The sequence below is a fragment of the Cyprinodon tularosa genome, unplaced genomic scaffold (genome assembly GCF_016077235.1).
Source record: "Cyprinodon tularosa strain WSP-4 unplaced genomic scaffold, ASM1607723v1 ctg359, whole genome shotgun sequence".
In the NCBI taxonomy this organism is placed as follows: Eukaryota; Metazoa; Chordata; class Actinopteri; order Cyprinodontiformes; family Cyprinodontidae; genus Cyprinodon; species Cyprinodon tularosa.
Genome location: NW_024039073.1, coordinates 361,117 through 380,539, shown reverse-complemented (window position 1 = coordinate 380,539; position 19,423 = coordinate 361,117). Strand labels below are relative to the sequence as shown.

Genomic DNA, 19,423 nt, shown 5'->3' with positions numbered 1-19,423 from the left:
ATAACAAGAAATTAAAAAAAAACAACTAAGCCAGACACAAAATGACAAAAGAGAAAGACAGAAACTAATCATCAGAACTGCATGTAAACAATGGTAAAAAGTTATAAAAATGAAGCCTAGATGATTTCAAATTGATCATTTTGCAGAAATGCCTCTTTATCACTTAACATGCAGACAGGAGGTGGCAAGGGGACCTCTTTCAGATAAACTTTCAGTACAACGTAAATAAATCATACCCAATATCAATGGCAGCGACAACTAACAAGTAAAAAGACTTAGCCAAAGAGAGAAACAGTGCACCAGAGGTTCTTAGATCTGACATAGGTAACTACAGTACAAAGGTCCACTTACTATAGGAAAAGAAAAGAATTAAAAGAAGTAATGAGGATGATTGAGAATGGCTCATATAAGGATGGAGAAACTGTGCCAAATGCAAGAGAAAAAAACCCAAAACAAAGTTGATTATAGCAGTTATGTAATATTTTGTGTGATGATCAATGAAATTTAAAATTCAAAATATATATAATTCTTGTAATTAGTGTAATGTAACACAGATTTAAAATTTCATATTTCTCAAACAAAATTTCATAATTTCTAGTTTTAATTTTGCAGTTCAGTGAAAATAGTGAATAAGTGCATAATATATGCTTAAAACAGGATCCAGTGAGAGTTTCTTTGCGGTGGGATGATGTTTTAAAGATAAACGTATGAAATGTTTTGAATTATAGGAACTCACATACTTTTCCTTTCAATTTGGATACCAGCAACGGCTCATTATAGAAGTACTTTACCTCATAAATTCAAATAATGACATGTAATGACAATGCAACAGTCTACAAAGTTAGTTTTCAGTGAACTATATTTTTTTTTTATATAGTTTTCAGTACACAAGGCAAAGGCACATAAAACATTCTTGAAGCATTTGATTGCTTTTGATGTGTTGTTATAACTGAAATAATAGCAGCTAAGTTAAGATGAATGTTTTATGCTTGAGAGATACCCTTCAGTCAGACTACTTTACACTTTAAAAAAAAAATATATAGCGGTGATATAAAGCCCTGAGCGTAAATAAAAGCACATGCACATAAGATTTGATTTCATGGACACTTTGACTTAATTACGAGTAATGATTGGGGGAATGCAATTTCTACTTATAAGTGGCTATTAATTAAGTTTGTAAAGGACTGTATAAGAAAATGGAATGAACTCCCCAAAGGTCCTACATCATTCATACAGATCCTGGAGCTAAAATGGTTTTACAGTTAATAATAGACCAGTTTTCACATGATACATCTCCTGCTGTAAGGATTATCTCCTGCTATAAAATGATATCACCTAGCTGACAGAAATATTGCCCACCTACTACAACGTAATCACTTCATGGATAAGAAATCAAACTGGAGGGGAGGAATGGATTTTGAGCTGTGTGTTTCACATAAACACATGGTTTTACGTGTGCGTGTTGAATCCATTTGTGTGTGCGAGCGGCTGTGTGTGATCTCTCGCTGTGACTCGCTGATCAGTTATCACTAATCCCTCCACTCAGAGCTCTTTAACAAGTTGCTATTGTGCTGCCGACACTTTACATGATGGAGGAACGACCTTCATGGTGAATGAAAAGAAGAGGCAGAGGGAAGGAGGGAGAGATGCTGACGGAGGGAGCGAGAGAGGGCAGCACCTCCGACAATGGAGAGAAAATTGGTTTACACTAGATAGGCTTGTGATTACAGAGGGAAAGAAAATGACTTGGATTGAACAATGGGGCTGAGTGTGTGTCTTGATGTGGGTTTGTATGTGAATGTGCATGTTTGGAGGATTAGTGGGTGGTTAGGCTGGATTTGGTCAAAATGAATTGCTCGGCTGATGTATGTGTGTGTGTGTTTGGATGTTATTTCTGTGTATTTCTCCATACAGTGTGTCGTTTGTGTTGTGACTCCGTCTTACCAGGAACGCCAGAGTCTATTACAGCCTTGTAAACCCACGAATCTCTAACAGTTTATTCTATCCCTTCATCACTTTTAACACAGCTTGGGAGCTCCAGTTTTATTAGCACCTTGTGGTGTTGACATGCTGTATTTATGAAGTCGCTGATGTCTGGTAGGAAAACAAAATCGTCAAACAACCCAAAAATGAGCTATCAGAGGAAAACACGAACATTTCATAGAATATCCAGCCTATTCCTGCATAATGTTCTCTTCTTTCCCATTTAAAGAAGTATTTTAGGAGAAATAGACCTGTGACAGGATATCTATGCTAAGGGAACAGAGTGATCATGAATTATTAATTAAAAGCTTCAAGAGACTCTTGTCCTACAAAAGTGAAGTGGACCTGAAAAAACGGTTCACTGTTACATTCTTTATATAGGAGTAATCAGGAGGCTGAACAATTGTTGCAACAGTGATCTCACTAAAACTTATTTTTCTTTGAATTAGCTTTTCTTCTCTACAGAATAAATGTACAAAGATTTTACAGATTATTTTAGAGCTGTAATCATATTTGCAAGGATGTGGAGTTATGCCAATTATCTGGAAAGATCCTCAGTCTGTGTAGACACTCAGCATGTTTTCTTTGCTTTATCCTGACTACAGATTTGAGCTGATATAGATTTTTGTAATGTAAAACTAAAAACACACAAGAACAGTCATGAGTTGCTCATATGAAGAGACTGAGATACTCCCAACTGTGTGTGTGAAAGCAGTCATTGAAAAAAAAAGCAGTTGTTGCACGGTTGCTGGTTTTAACCTTTCTTTAACACCATTAATTAAAGATCGGCACTTGTAACTGTTAAACCGTCTCGGTGGGCATTTAGTCAAGAAGCTCCTTACTGTACCTTATTTATAAATTTCAACATGTTCTATGATAGAGAGGTGGACCCCTTGAGGTGTGAAACTGACAATATTTTGCTCTTCATGAAGCCTTTCTGTATTTGCTGAAGGTCTTGCTCTCTGTCACTGTTTTGTAGCTTCATAACCACAGAGAATTTAGTCAGCATGCCGTAGAAACTAAATTTGAGTCTGTTTCCCGAGAAAGATTTGGCGCTCACTGGCCAATAATAACAACCAAAAATAAACCATTCTGCAAATTTCATTTCTCTTTCTCATTAGACATACTAGGGCTGGTCACTTAATTGCATTTGCAACTTTTTTGCAATTTCGCAAACCCAATGTTCAAATTGCAGACACTTAATTTTATTCACATTAGATTAAACAACATTAAAATGATAAATATCTCCCTCCAGCCCTTTAGGTGGCGGTAATACACTTAAAGTGGTTTGCAGCTATCACCACAGATCTCTATTCATTCACTGGATTGCTGATCGCCCGTTGGTAGTACGGGGTGTAAGTGAAGCCACCGGCCGCCATATTGGTACTCCCTAGTTAGGCTGGTCGTAATGGAAACAATATGTGAGCTACAGCATCAGACAAAGTTGATGTTTTAATTTTCATGGGGACTTAAGACTTTTAAAATAAAAATAAATTCATCAAGTTGACACACACTGGCTGTTTCACAGCATAAGTAGATTACTCTAACCTATATTAAAAAAAATAGGCACATCACATTGCATAGTCATTATGAAGTCAATGAAATCTATAAATCATGTAATAAAGCAAATTATTCAAATCCATCACAATAAAATGAATCTGTTAATTTAGCATAATAATACTGAAGTGCCAAAAGTGCTACATTTATAATGTATTGTTGTAACATGTTACATATAATTTCAAAATTTTACATCAAGACTGAATTATACGTACATGTCTGTTAATGACATATAATGTTCGTGTTTGCAAATTGTGTATGAATGATGGAATATACTTTTATACTCTGTGCGTTAGCCTTTAAAAACGTTTGATTTGACTAGAAAAACGACAGAGTCATCCATTTAATAAAGAATTACTATATTGACATTTCACAGTGAATTACTTTTTCTTTACTCTACTTTCTATTTTCTAATGTTAGACACAATGTCAATGGCCAACTCAGTCAATGTCTTCAAGTCCGAGATAGCCAGACTGTTACGCTACAAACTAACTGTAGAATACATTGGCGTTTATATGGCTTTTCTTTGTTAGTACATCCACTGACTCTAAATTATATTGCATACATTACATTACAAATTACAGCCAGCAAACTGCTTGTTTTTGCAGTCAAATGCTACACAAGTAGGCATTTTTATTACGCATCTCCATGGGAGCGGGGAGAACTAACATGCCGGACGGTGGCTTCACTTTTTTTCAGGCAATGAGCAATCCAGTGAATGAATAGAGATCAGTGACTATCACGCAGATTTGTGCTGGACAATAGAAGAACTTTTTCACTTTTTCATTTCGCTGGACAATCATGTAAAAAAACTAAAACCCTGGCATGAAACGGCTCAGTGCTTGTGGTTAGTGCAAAGAAAAATCGCAGTGAAATCGCAATAGTAATATTGGTTGAAAAGACTTTTCGTTTTTGATTTGTATTATTTTTGTCTATCTTGTTAGGATGCTCAGCAAGAAAACTACAACATTAGAGGACCTGTTCAAGGGAACTCTGGAAAGACCAACAATGAGGATGGAGTTCCTCAGGACCGCCCTTCCAGTCTGCCGGTGAGTTTTCTGCCATGCGCAACCTAAAATGTACAAAAAAAACTTTCAAATGATACAAATACGTTTTGAATTATAAAAATAGAAAAAGAACATATTTTTTCCCTTACACAATATGTAATATATTTCTATCTGACTTTGCAATGTTTTGTTGGCTTTAAGCTCTTTCATTTAATCAGAATCCTCTGCTCACCCTCTGACCCGCTTCTTTGTCTGACATCTCTAAGGATTTGACTGCTCATTTCAGGGTTCTACGTCTGTGTTTTGACTGGTGTTCATGCCAAAGGCAGAAAGGCCACTTTAACAACACCATACATCCACTCTAATGCAGACACACACACCCACATGCACAGACAAGCATATGCACCAGCCGAAGACATTCCTTCTGAGCACACTTGAACCCACATGCGGCAACCTCTCAGTGTTTGGCTGAGTTTTTAAAAAATCCTGGAGCAGCTTGACTGGAGGAGTAATTGTGTGACCAGCTTGATCTGTATGAGGGTTTTCTCTGGCTTTTTTTGGCTTCACTAATTGCTTTTTTACGCCATAATTTGTCTCCCAACAAATAGACATTTCCAAATGGTCGCAAATATTGGCACTGCTTGAGGTGCGTGCAGTTTAATTTACCAGACACTTCGGAGAAGCCCCAGGAGTAAGAATAAACTGCAAGAAAAAAACGAAATTAAGTGTGCGAACTCCAATTAGGCTGTGAAATTCCCCTCATACTGGTTCTTCTAAAGTCTGTGCACGCCGGTCATCTCACCATACATTGATAGTTGACTTTTCTTTGTTTCTAATCAGTGTCGACTTATCTGTCATTTGTCAAGGGATTCCACAGTAGCAGTAAGACACACTTGCTTCTTTTTTTTTCTTTCTGACGTGCTAATAGTGTATCATCTGGCTTCATCTTGGTTTTTCTCCTTTTTTCTTTCATTCTATATCTCCCACACTCTTTACCCTCTCTCCCACCCCACGTCTCCCCCTCCAAAGCAACTCCATGAAAGCTCTTTCGCCTTCTCATGCTATAATGAGAAATGGCCTTGATATATCAATGTGTGAATCCGGAGCGAGAGAGAACAAGAACGAGGCGAGGAGCCACTGCAGTCGCGGCGGCCGATCTATTTGAACCGGTGCCACTATCACCCCGTTATTCCCTCACCGCTTTAATCCTGGCATTCTAGCCCTTTGGGTTCTCTGTGTGTTTTCACGTCTCATCCCGAAGCGCGTGGCTCGCAGAGATCCTAATCGGCAGCAAGTTTTGATGAGAGACACACAGAGATGTGGGGGGGTGGGTGTTAGGATAGATAGACGGGGATGGAGAGCAGGAGGGAGAAATTGCTCGGCATTTTGTGAGGCTCTTCTAGCAAGCTGTCACGGAGGAGATGTAACCTTTTTTTCTCCCTCTCTCCCTTTCTCACTGTTTCGTCGGCGTTTGATGTCAGATCTAAAGCTGCTGTCATCCTTTCTCCCCTCCTCCCTCTCTCTCTCTCTCTCTGCCAGGAGCAAGGGAGAGCGGGTCGGCGAAGTGTCATGTTTTGGTTTTAGGATGAGTCTGCTCTGTGATCAGGCGGGAATTTTTGAAGATCGACCAAAGAGTCAATCATGTCTCTCATGCCTTTCAAAACATAATGTTTACATTACTGTGTAATTATGATTTGGCATAATTCTGATTTAAAATAAGTTAATTTAGTATACTGCTCACATTAAAGAGCATATATCATCATAGGAATATCATAGCTATTTTACCCTTTTGATTAGGCCCCTCAAAGAAGGCTGTTGAGCAATGATGTTACAGTTGGAATAGTGAACTAGCGAATCGAGGTGTAACTGCTATGCCCATCTAAGACAAAAGCACCAAATAAGGTGCTTATTTGGTTTGGATCTGAGTACATAAAATCAATAAATGGATTTATTCAGGAAAACGAGGGTGTTGGTAAAGATGCTGTCTGTAGCATGCAGACCTAACTCACGATGAGTTAAGAGCGCATGGTAAACTCAGTCTGTCTATAATTCATCACCATGGTGATGACCCGTTTATGACAAACTGATTCAGAGAGGTGTTGTGCAGAGGAGAAGGTTTGGGTTTGGCTATGAATTGCTTAAGTTAATCAGTATCAAAATCAGCGTTTAAAACCAGGAAGGGTTACCAAGTCAGAGGACCACATGATAGCCAGAACAATTTCTATGTTAATAGCTTTTATTCTTCCTTTTTTATAACTTGTGTTTTAAACTTTGTGTTATTACTAAATATGGGATTTGTGCACTGGTTTTCTTAAACAGCAAACCCTACATTGATTAACAAAATAAACTCAAACATCCTTCCAAACAACAGGCCTTTAGTAGCAAACTACTTTAAGTCCCAGTTCAGATGTTTTAAGGGTCACTAGATTGGTGACATTCACTAAACTAATTTGTTGATGTAATTAGGGATGTCTTTTCTAAGAGCATCTATCATGCAAATTTTTTTTGGAGCTCATGCAGTCAAGTTTAGGCAGTTTGTCCATGTTTACAGGCAACAGACGCACAAATAGCAGATTTTGCTTCACTTTTGACCCAATTTTTCTTAGAAAATTTTACCAGTCTGATGACATCAACACATTTCTGCTCATGTGTTGGCGAGCTCAAATGGGAAAAAAAGAGTGATTAACACTAATCTATGATAATTTGGTAAAACTCCTTCTTCTCTAGATTTAATTTAACATTGTTAAATGTTGTGCATTCTGGAATTCATTGTTTTTATTGGGCTATTTGGTTCCTTGTTTATAGTTTGGTCCTGGCTTTTTACGGGGCGGTATCAGAATATTTCATGTTTTCTCACCATGTCTTATTTTTTTCATAAAAGCATTGATGAATGAGGTCACAGGCAGTTACTGTTGGTGGTTAGTTTACACACAGCAAGACGTTGTTTGGTCCTTAAAGGAATAGTACACCCAAAACATGATTAGCCTTCATTTTCTACTCACCCCCATGCTGAACAACACTCTGGAGTACTTTTTTGATATCTCAAATGCATTTGGAGATCTGGGAGGCTTCTTGCTGTCTGCTGACATTCAAATAATGGAGGTCTATGGTGACCGAGACAGAAAGTTCCATAAAAGTCCACAAAAAACGTGTCAATATTCCTCCATACTGCTCTTCCAATGTATTCCAAGTGTCCTGAGTGGGTAGCATCCAGAATTTACTCGAAACGAAGTCATTTAGAATGTTTTTAGAGCATAAACAGTAGTGTATAGGATTTCCTGAAAGCGCGCACATGCGCGCTCCCAACGCTACGGAAGCCGGCAGACCAAACCAGCGCATTCAGCTCGGCAAAGAACTCATGCTCTTCCTCAACACTGAAGTCCTCAGACATTTTTCTTTTGTTGTTTCTTTCTTTGCACAGGTAAACAGCACATTTCTTCTTCTACGCTTGCATTATTGGCAGAGCAGACGCTGAATGCGTACTTTCATCTGGCTTGGTCTGCCGGCTTCCGTAGCGTCATGAACGCGCCGGCGCGCGCTTTCAGGAAATCCTATACACTACTGTTTATGCTCTAAAAACATTCTAAATGACTTCGTTTCGAGTAAATTCTGGATGCTACCCACTCAGGACACTTGGAATACATTGGACGAGCAGTATGGAGGAATATTGACACGTTTTTTGTGGACTTTTATGGACCTTTCTGTCTCGGTCACCATAGACCTCCATTATTTGAATGTCAGCAGACAGCAAGAAGCCTCCCAGATCTCCAGATGCATTTGAGATATCAAAAAAGTACTCCAGAGTGTTGTTCAGCATGGGGGTGAGTAGAAAATGAAGGCTAATCATGTTTTGGGTGTACTATTCCTTTAAAGTCAATTCAAGCTAATGTTACACATCAAGCACCATGTGGACTTTGATATTATCCGCAACATTTGGCTTGAACTCAATGGAAAAAATGTAAATCTGCAGACTTTTCCCCTGTATGTAAATAAACATACAGGAGAAATGTCTAGATAGCAGTAAAACCATGACGGCAGAAGTTATTTTGAGTTATAAACAAAATTCCCTGTCAAAGAAAATACTTTTTTCTTTTTCTACAAAAACCTATAGCCACTATGAAAGTTTCCCCAATGGCTCCGTCTTCAAGCTATTTCTTCTAGCTATGGCTTCAACTTCGGTCAGTCCGCATGTCTTCCATTTAGGTTGCAGTCTCCCATAAATCAAACACCATAATTGGTGAATAATTGCTTGGACAAAAGTGCTGTTGATATTGATTTTGAGGGTGAAAATAAAGACCCAGCACTTCCCTGTGTTTTCTTTTTTATTTTGTGCTCATTATATAGTTTTTCAGTGTTGCAGTAGGCAGTAACACATAACTTCAATACATTGTTTACAGTCATAGAGAATAAAAGTTTTTGAAATGGTGTGATTGCATCCTCATTTTATAAAATATTTCCAGTTTTAGAGGGCATGAATCAAAAGGAAGTTTTAGCATCAGAAAAGTTTGATAGACCTTTTCTACTCTGAAAATAATGTATATGCCAATATTGTTTTTAAGATTTATTCTTTCAATATTATTTGGTAGACTTAGACTTAGAGAAACTTTATTCTCATTGTGTATACACAGAGTATAAACATAACAAAAATGTAGGTGCATATAGCTTTTCAACAGTAAATGAGCAACTTAGCAATGAAGTGAACATTTCCATGTATAAAGTGCAGCATTGATCAGTGTAGATAAACAGGAAAACCAGTTCAAAAACATGGTTCAAAAGGCATTAATATGGAAGGTGCAGAGCAGTGCAAAATAAATAAATAAATATGGAGCAAAATGCAGTAGAACTCTGAGTTGAGTTTTATTTCAACTATAGTATTAGGTTTGCAAATACCAACTAAAATGTACACAAGATACCCATGTTAGATAACTGGTCTGCTTGTTAAATAACTGACTTTATGTATTAGTGTTCTATGTAAGCTTTATAGAGGATAAAATCTGTTAAATCTGTTATTTGGAGATGCGATTTCCTGTTTAAAATAGATTATTCTGACGTCAGGTTGAACTTAGAAATATAGAGCTACCCTGTCTTGGTTTTGCTGATATAGGTTGTATTTGATTGGCCCACGTGGGTCACATATGAAGCCCATATTAGGTCTATATTCAGCTTCATTCCTATAAACATGATTGATTGTGATGATGTCTCTGGTCTTTCTGAATGGGTTCATTTACACCAGCAGAGGTGTGTAATTAGGTGGGTGTCCAAAAAAAGCCTGACTTCAAATAGAGAAATGTTTAAAACTTTGCTATTAAATCTCATGTATTCCCTTGCTCTACTGGTAACCCGTTGCCAGCACTTTTGCTTTGATTTTATATGGAAATCATTACAAATTTGATTTTGTTTCCCCAGTCAAAGGTCATAACTTTAGTAAGAGTCTTATTTGATTGCTTCTCTTTTCATGCCATTCATCAGAAATCACTACTTAAATTGCACAGGGAATTGCTGGAATCATGCTTTTCTCGGCTGAGTGGTGCCATTTTCGAAATTGCTCTGATTCCCCAGGATGTGTGCAATTGTGGGTCAATAACGGTAACATGTTGGTTTGCTGGCATTATGTCGGTGCAAGAGCTTGTGATTGGCACCGGGTGCCCCGTCGTCTACTGCCTTGTTATTTCCAGCTGTGTTTGGGACTGATTATTTGTATGTGGGTGAAAGATCCAAGCTCCTTTTCTCTGCACATTCCTTTTTATACATTGACTTAAATAGACAGTGAGGTTCTACTGATAGGTTATTAGCGTGTAATATTTTACCTCAAGCTGGATTCATTTATCGACCAGTTGCAACTTTGAAAAAAAAAAAACTCAAAATTAGATAGTAGTAATATAATTTACATTTACTACCTATTGTTCTCAACCATGTCTTGTCGTTAGTTATTATATTATGCTACTGTCTCCATGATTATTAATTTAAGTACAACAATAGGCAGGTTAAGGACCAATAAAACTTCCAAAAAAATTTTCTTCCCCATTTTTGTAAACAAAAATAAAGGTGTAATGTTATTAAAAAAAAATTTTCATAAACAGTTACAAAATATGTAAGATCGAATATCTAACGTAATGCACTTTCATTTATTTACAACCTACAAAGTGAAGTCAATACATTTGGTGGGAAAATAACATAAAAAAAATACTTAATGTTCAGTGTGAAATTATTGCTTACTTATCCAAAGTTTCAAAACGATTAAGGCGAATTTAAAGCATTTAAGGTTTTTTCAAAGCTGTGCAGCTCTCAGTTTAACTTGGTCTTGATTAATAGAATCCTAAACTATCCCTTTAAGATTCTGGGCTAAACTGCTTCTTCCTCTGCTTCAGCGAGGTGATGACACAGGGTTTCAGAACCCCCCACCTCTACCCCAGTGCTCCGTCTCACTCCTGTTCCAGTCACTGTATGTTCCCAGCTCTCCTGCGCTCCCCTGACAGCCTGCCAAGCTGCTGCACAGCCTCCCATCCTCTGGGACATGGGAGAGGATGGCCAGCCATGTGGAAAGACAGAGTGAGAGCTGGGGGTGGGAGAGCGAGGTGAGGAAGCAGGGAGCGGAGGCGAGGGGGGGGCGTGAAGCGTTGAAGTGAAACGTGGTTATCTTTGTCACTTGTTCAGGGTGAGAGATGCTGAATTCAGACTGTGGGGTTTCAGCAGTGCACATGCACACATGCACACGCAAACAGTGACAAGACTTTCTTGTATGTCTTTCTGAGCCTCTTTGCCCCTCCTTGACTTATTTTCCATCAGACAAAAGGAATAAATTCAGAAACATAATCTGTGCCTCTTCTTTCACACCTCTCCACCTTCGACTCCTCTGTTTTTCCTGAGTGTGAGGTCATAAAAGATTGACAGGGCACAGCTGGAGAGGCCTGCTGCCCTCCCCTGTCTTTCACTACTACCACACACTCACACAGAGCCATCTTAGTGGCCATTCAGCCTGCACTTTGATGCACATTCTGTCCTCTGTGAGCGCTTTCACACATTGTGTGTGTTTGTGTGCTCTGTCAGAGCATGTCAGTCAGCCTGCCTATACAGTATGTGCTTGCCCTTGCCTCTTCCCACTGCTGAGTTTTATTTTAGAGTCCCCAGGCTGGCAGACATGGCCAGCAGGCAGCGCAGAATAATGTCATCCAACACGGTTAGATTCAGCCACATTAGAGCTTTCAGAAAAGCTAAGAAATGTAAAAAAAAAAATGCAAATATTTTGTGTTTACTTATGTTTGCATGCAAGTATGTCCGCCTATTATATAGATATATATAAACAGCTGTAATTGCATGTTATGAAAGAGAAGCTAACTCAAAGATGGGTCTTTTCTCAATGCCTATTCTTAGAACTGAGAGCATAAACTAAAGAAGACAACATGTTCCAGCTCCTGCTGCCATAGCAGCTCTGAGAATAGGACCAGTGAACTGCAGCCAGTAGACCATATATTGAATACTAATATATGAATTACTGGCACTTTATAATGGTAGAAGTAACTGATAGAAACCAAGAGAGAAGACAACCTCCCATCAGACAATTTCAGCTATTTTTAATTTATCATATTTCTTGAATTGTTTTATGTGTTTCAACTAAAAATTGATCACTTTGAGATTCTCTAAGTGGAAAATAAATGTAAAAACATAAAATGTGTAATATGGTTTAAAAAATTTGGGTTTAAAACAGAAACTACTGTTCTAAAACCATTTAGTAGCTATGGTGTTAGTTGTAGGTAATGCTCTTTAATTTTCTCATTAGTGTTAATGTTCATTATGAATGGTTAACTACCTTAACCTGAACAAAAATACTGTTTGATAATTATGCTTCTTTAAAGCACAGCTTTAAAAAGGTAGACTCTATTAAACATGCAATGATTCATTTGAGATAAATTGCTAAAATCTCTCCAGCCCTGAAGACCGTCTCCTGACTTCAAATTGATTCACTTCTATTAAGTATACCAAAAAAATAAAACTATGGAAAATGAACGCATTTAGAGAAAAGAAATGATGAAAACCAATTGTTCAGATTTCAAAGTATATAGGATCTGTTATAGATAAATGGAAGATATTTTCACAGTGAAGTACGACTGCTCACATCTGTGTTCTCACCTCCTCCCTGGTTCACCGCAGACTCACATTTCATGACACAGCAAATCAGAGGTCTGTGTCTTCATGTATAATGCAGACGGGTTATTTTACAGCTTGTGTGTCAGGACTGTTTTCATGTGCTTCTTATGAATCATTTACCGCCTGCATAAAGTTTCATGTAGTGTGTTGTTTTTCTAGGCAGCTGAAAGATGTTTATATTTTTTTGCCAAGGCTCAATGTGCCTTTCCCTAGGGCCCAAACACACAGAGGAACAGGTAGTGGGATCGATTTGTAGGGAGAAAATATTTCATCTTTAAATGACACCACACTTTTCAAGGCGTTTTAAGGCTTTGGTTTTATTACCATGATCCAAATTAATTTCTTCCTTCCTTAGTTAATTTAAAAATCATGTACAAGTATAAATACTTGGTTAAGGTTAATGGAATACACATAGTGATTAATGCAGACAGTAGTATGTGACTCCTGTAAAAAAGGAAATTATATAATTAAAGAATCAAAAATCATATACAGAAGATGCTTAGAGGCTAAATTACACAATTCCACCTGATCTCAAAAGAAACTATTTTGGACTTGTTTGTATTTATTATAAACCAGAAGAAACTTTTTCCATACTTTAGCTTGTCACAACCATAAAATGTGTCTCTCTCTTATAAAAACAAACCAGCAAAACAAAAACTGTGCAGATCATCAACAAACCATTAAATATAAATACATTTTCAATCAATTGTCTATTATAAGATATAATACAATTAATCGGGATATATTATTAATTTTGTAAATAATTTGGAAATATTTGGAGTATAATTAAGTAATTGTCTGCAGCCAATCTAATCCCATGATTTCCTTTGTTTGAGTTTCTTTGTAATACTTTTACTAAGCTTACTCTTAGATGAAAACATAATTATATAGCTATATGTATTCTTCTAAGATTACCTTATGATGAAATAATGAGCAACTTTGTACTGTAATTGGGTTGGTTTAGGGCAGAGGCTCTGCGCTTTAGATTTGAAAATGGAAAAATGTTCTTTTTTATATAGAAATTCAATGTATAACATGGAAGCATAAATAAACTAATTTTATTTCAGTCTTAAATTCTGTTTAAAGTAACGGATTATAATTTAAAATGTCTCCGGACCTTTCTTTATTCGGATCCTGCTGATATTTAATTGGTTACCCCTGGTTTAGGGTATCTGTCCGTGTTAATAAAAAAAAATGAATACATGTATGTTAGTTTGCTCCTTTTCTATAAACATGGAATGTGTATAATTTATTTGGCTATAAAGTGGCATATGAAATACTTAAATAAAAGATGTTTTTTTTCCATTTACAGTAATAACCATTTGAGCTGCCAATATGTCCTTTAACAGGACGCTGACTCCCTACCAGCACTCTTCAGCATTTTTATTTTATTTTAATAGGAATATTTTTTTTCTTTCGCCTGCAGGAGTTTTAGTTGGCAAAATGCGATGGCTACATGCTGTTCTACCCGCCAGGAACTACGCTGACCAATGTTGGTTGTTAAAGCAAACTGGTAACACAAGGCTGAGCAGCAGAGGTTACAAAGATGTGGGAGGGAGGGAGAAACTGTTCAGCTGAAGAGCTCACCATAGTAATATTCAACCACCCTTGACAGACTGAAGCCCAACACAGCAAAACTAAAGTGCAAACTGTAAACCCATGTGCTTCTCTAAGTAGTGTTTTTACACACCTCCTCGTTCTCACACAGGCGCGCAGTCCAGTTATATCAGGGAATGATTTCAGAGCAAGTAGAAAATGGAGAAGAATGAACTTGGTTAAGAAAACAGCGAAGTGGCTCCACCGACGCCTCTCCACCGAGCTCTCCTACGTAGATGGAGGCACATTAAGGGAGATAAGGAGGGAGGATGAGGAAGGCAAGACGGACCCTAAAAGGACAGAAATGTTCCCTCTTTTTGGCCATCAGCTCCCATTCTGAAGCTCTTGTGTTTTCTCAGAAGCTTATTTGGAAGACTGGTTCAAATTAAGGACAAAAGATAGAAGCAGCTGTAGCTCCTTGGTGTTGAATCCCATCAAGACAAATAAACAGAATTACAGTGATGGGCCATATGAGCAGCGCTTTGTGTAGTTTTTGTAAATGAAAATGACTGGCAGTCCTATGCCGTCTGGAATTGTATTTAACTGTTATATAAGTCTGTGTAAGTATGGAAAATGAAAATAATGTTTAGAAAAAAATATATGAGTTTATTTCACTGGAAATCAGTTCTTTCTCCGTCAGAAGAACTTTAAATTCCGTTAAAATTCCTAAAACATGTTTATGTCTGTGTGTGTAAATCCAAGCACTGTTTTTGAAATAAAAGAAAATACTTCTTTTAATTTGGATATTTCAGTTTTCCATTCAGTGTATTCAGCAAGACAATAGTGTTGAGTTGCTATTATAGATTAAAGATAAGAGCCAAAAAAAAAAAAAAAATGTTTTGTTTCTTTTCTCATCATTAATTTCTGTATTGTGTCTTGAATTAAAAGTCATCCTTATTTCCTGGTTTGTTGTGTAGAGCTGAATCCCAGCTGAGAGGCGGTGGAGCATTAGAGTCAGCTCAGGAATAGGATGGAGGGGATGGTCGGCCTTCACTATGTCTCCCTCTGTCTGATTGGAGGCTGAAATTACATCTGACTTTGAAGTTAAGAGGGGCAGCATCACTGCTGTTGCCATGGTGACAGGATGTATATATGTGTGTGCGTGGAAACTCTTTGGGAGGTTTATTATGCATGATCCACACTGTGACTAGTCCTGATGGCGTTACAGCGGCGTCTTTAATCTACCCTCATAAGATACGTGCACTTTAAACATCCCAGTGCATCCACAGCCCTGACTGTGAGCTTGTACCAATAGAAGAAGCACACACAAAAACTCGTTTCACAGCTGGACTCAAGATTCATGTTGGAACTTTAAAAGATTTAGATAAATCTTTTATTCCTCTTATCTTTAAAAAGGTTTAGTTAGCTTTACATCATGCTTGCAGGCAAATGCAAGCACAAACACAAAAAACACTCAGGCGCAGGCATGATCATGCAGAGTTGTTTAGATTGCAGATAGCAGCGTTTGTGTTGTTTAAGCTGCTAATAATCCACTGAATTCAAATTTTCTTTTAAGTTCTTTTTAAAACCATGAAGATGGGTGGATGGAAAGATAGATGTAGCAGAGAGGGATAAAAAGTGTGAGTATAATGTTCCATTAATGCAGAGGCAGGCTCTTGCTGAGGGCCTAGCACCAATCTGCATCTCCCACAGCCAGGCTGCTATACATTTTTCATGAACACTGAGCGAGAATTAGCGACGGATTGCTGCTGCAAATTGCTTCTCCTTGGTTGGGGGGTTTAGAGAGAAGGAAGGAAAAAAGGTACAGAGAGAAGGGCAATAAGAAAGGCTGACACGATGCAGAGGTGGAAGACGGTCGTAGAGATAATTGTAAGAGATGTGGAGAATAAATGAGAGAGAAGTGGGGAGAGTGTATTGTAATCTTTCAGAGGCATCTTACCCTAATATGATATCAGTTTATGTAAATTCAGCACGATGTTTGAATACCCAACAACTGCACTTAGTAAGCCGATTTCCCCCGCCAGAACAATGCGCTTATGATAACATCATATTTTGTTAGTCTCTCCAGCCCACTGTTGCTTCCTCTTGACCAGAGCAACTTTTAGTTTTGACCCCAATCACAGTCTGTACCTTTCACTCCCACGTGGCCCTCTTTTATTTCGAACTGATCGGCCTTTACAGATTGAATTTTGGAGTAGGAAGACATGAAGGTCTCTTTAGAGGTAGAGTATAACCTGAAAAACAATTACTTCCACATTAATCAAGAACCACGTAAAAATGTATCAGTAATGTGAACATCTGACAGGCCACTCAAGGAAGCCATCGACTTAGAAGCCTAGAGAACCATAGTAACTTTGGAGGAACTGCAGCCATCCATGACTCAGGAGGGAAAGGATACTATTTACCCTTATGTACAGTAGCAGTCATTCAAAATGGCCCTTCCCAGTCAAACAGCAGCCGAATGGCAGCCAACGTCCCTCCGACTTCCAGCCACTGGAGTGACCCCCTCTTGCATATTTTTTTACTCTGACTCCACCCTTTCACTGAATATACAGGGTCTAACCAGGAGATGAAGCTTCTCTTTAGATCTTAGTGACCATAAATCATGACAGAAAGAATATTTTAGTATAAATATTGATATTTAAAAAAGGAAGTGAAGGGGTACCAGCCAAGGACCCATCAAGGAAAGTGGGGAAATTTTTAATGGCTACTACTGTAATAGTGCAAGAAGAAAGCCATTGTTTAAAATCACCCATAAGAAGTCCAGATTCCATGTAGGAAATAAAGCAAATATGCAGCAATCTTAGAAGAATCTGCAGTCTGATGGTTGTGGGGATCATTCACAGCTGGTCAAAGTTAAAGGGGAAATCAAAATCTGTTGATATAGTGAAATAGTGAATTGAAAAAGGGACTCTCCAACTTTTCTGATTTTTAATACCATGAAACCAATATCAGTTTGAGACTTTTTTAACCTTGGTTTTCTCCCCTAGTAGAAATATGAATTTAGTATCGCTGTTAAATTTAGCATAAATGAAGTCGTTGTTTTGTTTGTTTGTTTGTTTCTCAGTATCTTTCAAACAGACTAGAAAAGAGGGAACACATGTTCAGTAAAATTTTTGATTTAAATTATTTTGATTTTCTATGTTTTTTTTTTTTTTTTAGGTGGGAGAAAACTGGAGTACCCAGGGAAAACCCACACATGGACAAGGATAGGGCCAAACTTTATACACTAATTATTATCACATCATCCATCTTAATATTTTAGAATAGATGGACAAAACTTCAACTAATTTAGTATCGCTGTTAAAAAATGTTTTTGTTTATGATTGTTTCTCAGTGTCTTTCATACAGACTAGAAAAGAGGGAACACATATTCAGTAACATTTTTGATTTAAATTATTTTGATTTTCTATGTTTTTTGTTTTTTTTAGGTGGGAGAAAACTGGGGTACCCAGGGAAAACCCACACATGGACAAAGATAGGGCAAAACTTAATGAGTTTAAAGGTTTTAGGGGAAAAAGGTAGAAAGAGATAAAGGGATGATAGGATGAAGGGAAGGAGGAATGGGGGGTGAAGGGAGTAAGGGTTGAAGAAAAGAAGGGATTATTAGGAGGTGAAGGAAAGGAAGAGAGAAGAAAGAAGAGAGGGATTAATGGATTTAAGTTAATCCATTAACTCCTTTTAATTTTCAGTAAGGTTGCTTTTTGGGGAACGAAGGCCACAACAGTTTAGGTTGGAGAAAAATGTCCTTATTCTCTTCCAAAAATTATTTTTGGTTTTAACTTTAACTACCTGTGAGGGATCATCAAAGCTTGTTAAGGTATTGATATCTTGATGTGACGATCTGGTTTTTTCATATTCTTTTAAGAGCGGCTCCTTAGAGTCGCATTGGTTGTTTATTACCACACATCTGGAACTGGTTGGCGATGCTTGTTCCTGGTCAGAGACCCTAACTGATGACATTTCTCCGGTCTTAGCATGAAAGAAATTATCTTTGGGTGAGTCATTGTTGCCTGAAGAGGTTTTAGAGCAGAGTTGGGGTGTCACAGTACTGGGTTCTGAGCATATTTCGGACCAAAGGTATGGGTAGCTTTGAGGAGAGGAGATCCCGCTGGACCAATTTGATGAGGTCCTGTGATATGAGTGCACGGGCAAGCTTTCTGAGATTTCTCCGGGCTTAGCAGGAAAGAAATTATCTTTGGGTGAGTCATAGTTGCCTGAAGTGACACTGTAAATGTTGTCAGAAGAGGAGCTTTGAGCTTCAGAGTTGTTGGTCGGAAATTCATCAAAATTGGATAGAATTCCTTTGGGATGTAATGATGTGAGTCCCAACCTTTCTGCCGTCAAAAATGTGTAATATCTCATTGCCTCGTAGGCCTCATGAGCATAAGAACTGTTGCTGTTAAAGTCCGACAAGTGGTTCATTGTAATAAAGCTGTGTTCAAGTGCGGCTGCTGATGTAATACGCTCCCGTGGTGTAGTAACTAGCATTTGTTTTAGAAGGTCGATGAAACTTAGTAAATCCTCCCTTTCAATGGGGTCTTGTGTTGGTGGTCGGATTTTCATCAGGTCATCCAAAGACTTTAGCTTCAACACGGGATCATAATCCCTGAAATCGTTTTCACAAGCAGAGGAACAAGTATAACTACAATGTGGTTCACCCAACATTTTAACAATTGCTGCCAATGTTTCTTCCATGCCATCATACTCGAACAGGTGTTCTCCAATGTAGAGAAAGATCAAAGTGAGGGCTAGACACCACATATCCACACTGGCATCCGGCTTTATGAGCATAATTTCCTCAGGAGGCATGTACAGCAGAGGATTACACCTAATATTTTCCATTTTATCTATCTCCTCAGTGAAACCCACATCGATTAATTTTACTTTAAGTGACGAGCGGTCTACCAGCATTATGTTGTTAGGCTTGAGATCTCTATGCGCCATTCCATTTCTATGTAGAAAATTTAAAGCCACCAGAACCTGTTGAGCAATAACTCGAATATCACTCAAATGTAGTCCACCACCGACAATATGTTCTGTAAAACTGTCTAAATCGATATCCAGCTTTTGAAACACCAGGTATTGTTTTCTTTTGTAGATAAAATCTTCATAAAACTTGACTATGTTGTAGTTGTCCGAACCAAGAGCTTTGATTTTCTTTAAAACCTTTT

General features: G+C 37.9%; 1 protein-coding gene across 1 annotated transcript in view; it reads left to right on the top strand.

Moving 5' to 3' along the window:
* LOC119790236 (AT-rich interactive domain-containing protein 1B-like) overlaps positions 1-19,423 on the top strand; it is a 261,129-nt gene that overhangs the window by 81,162 nt on the left and 160,544 nt on the right. Inside the window, exon 4 of the mRNA XM_038295693.1 lies at positions 4,485-4,589. Coding sequence (XP_038151621.1) covers positions 4,485-4,589 — 105 coding nt within the window. The remainder of the gene's footprint in view (positions 1-4,484; positions 4,590-19,423) is intronic.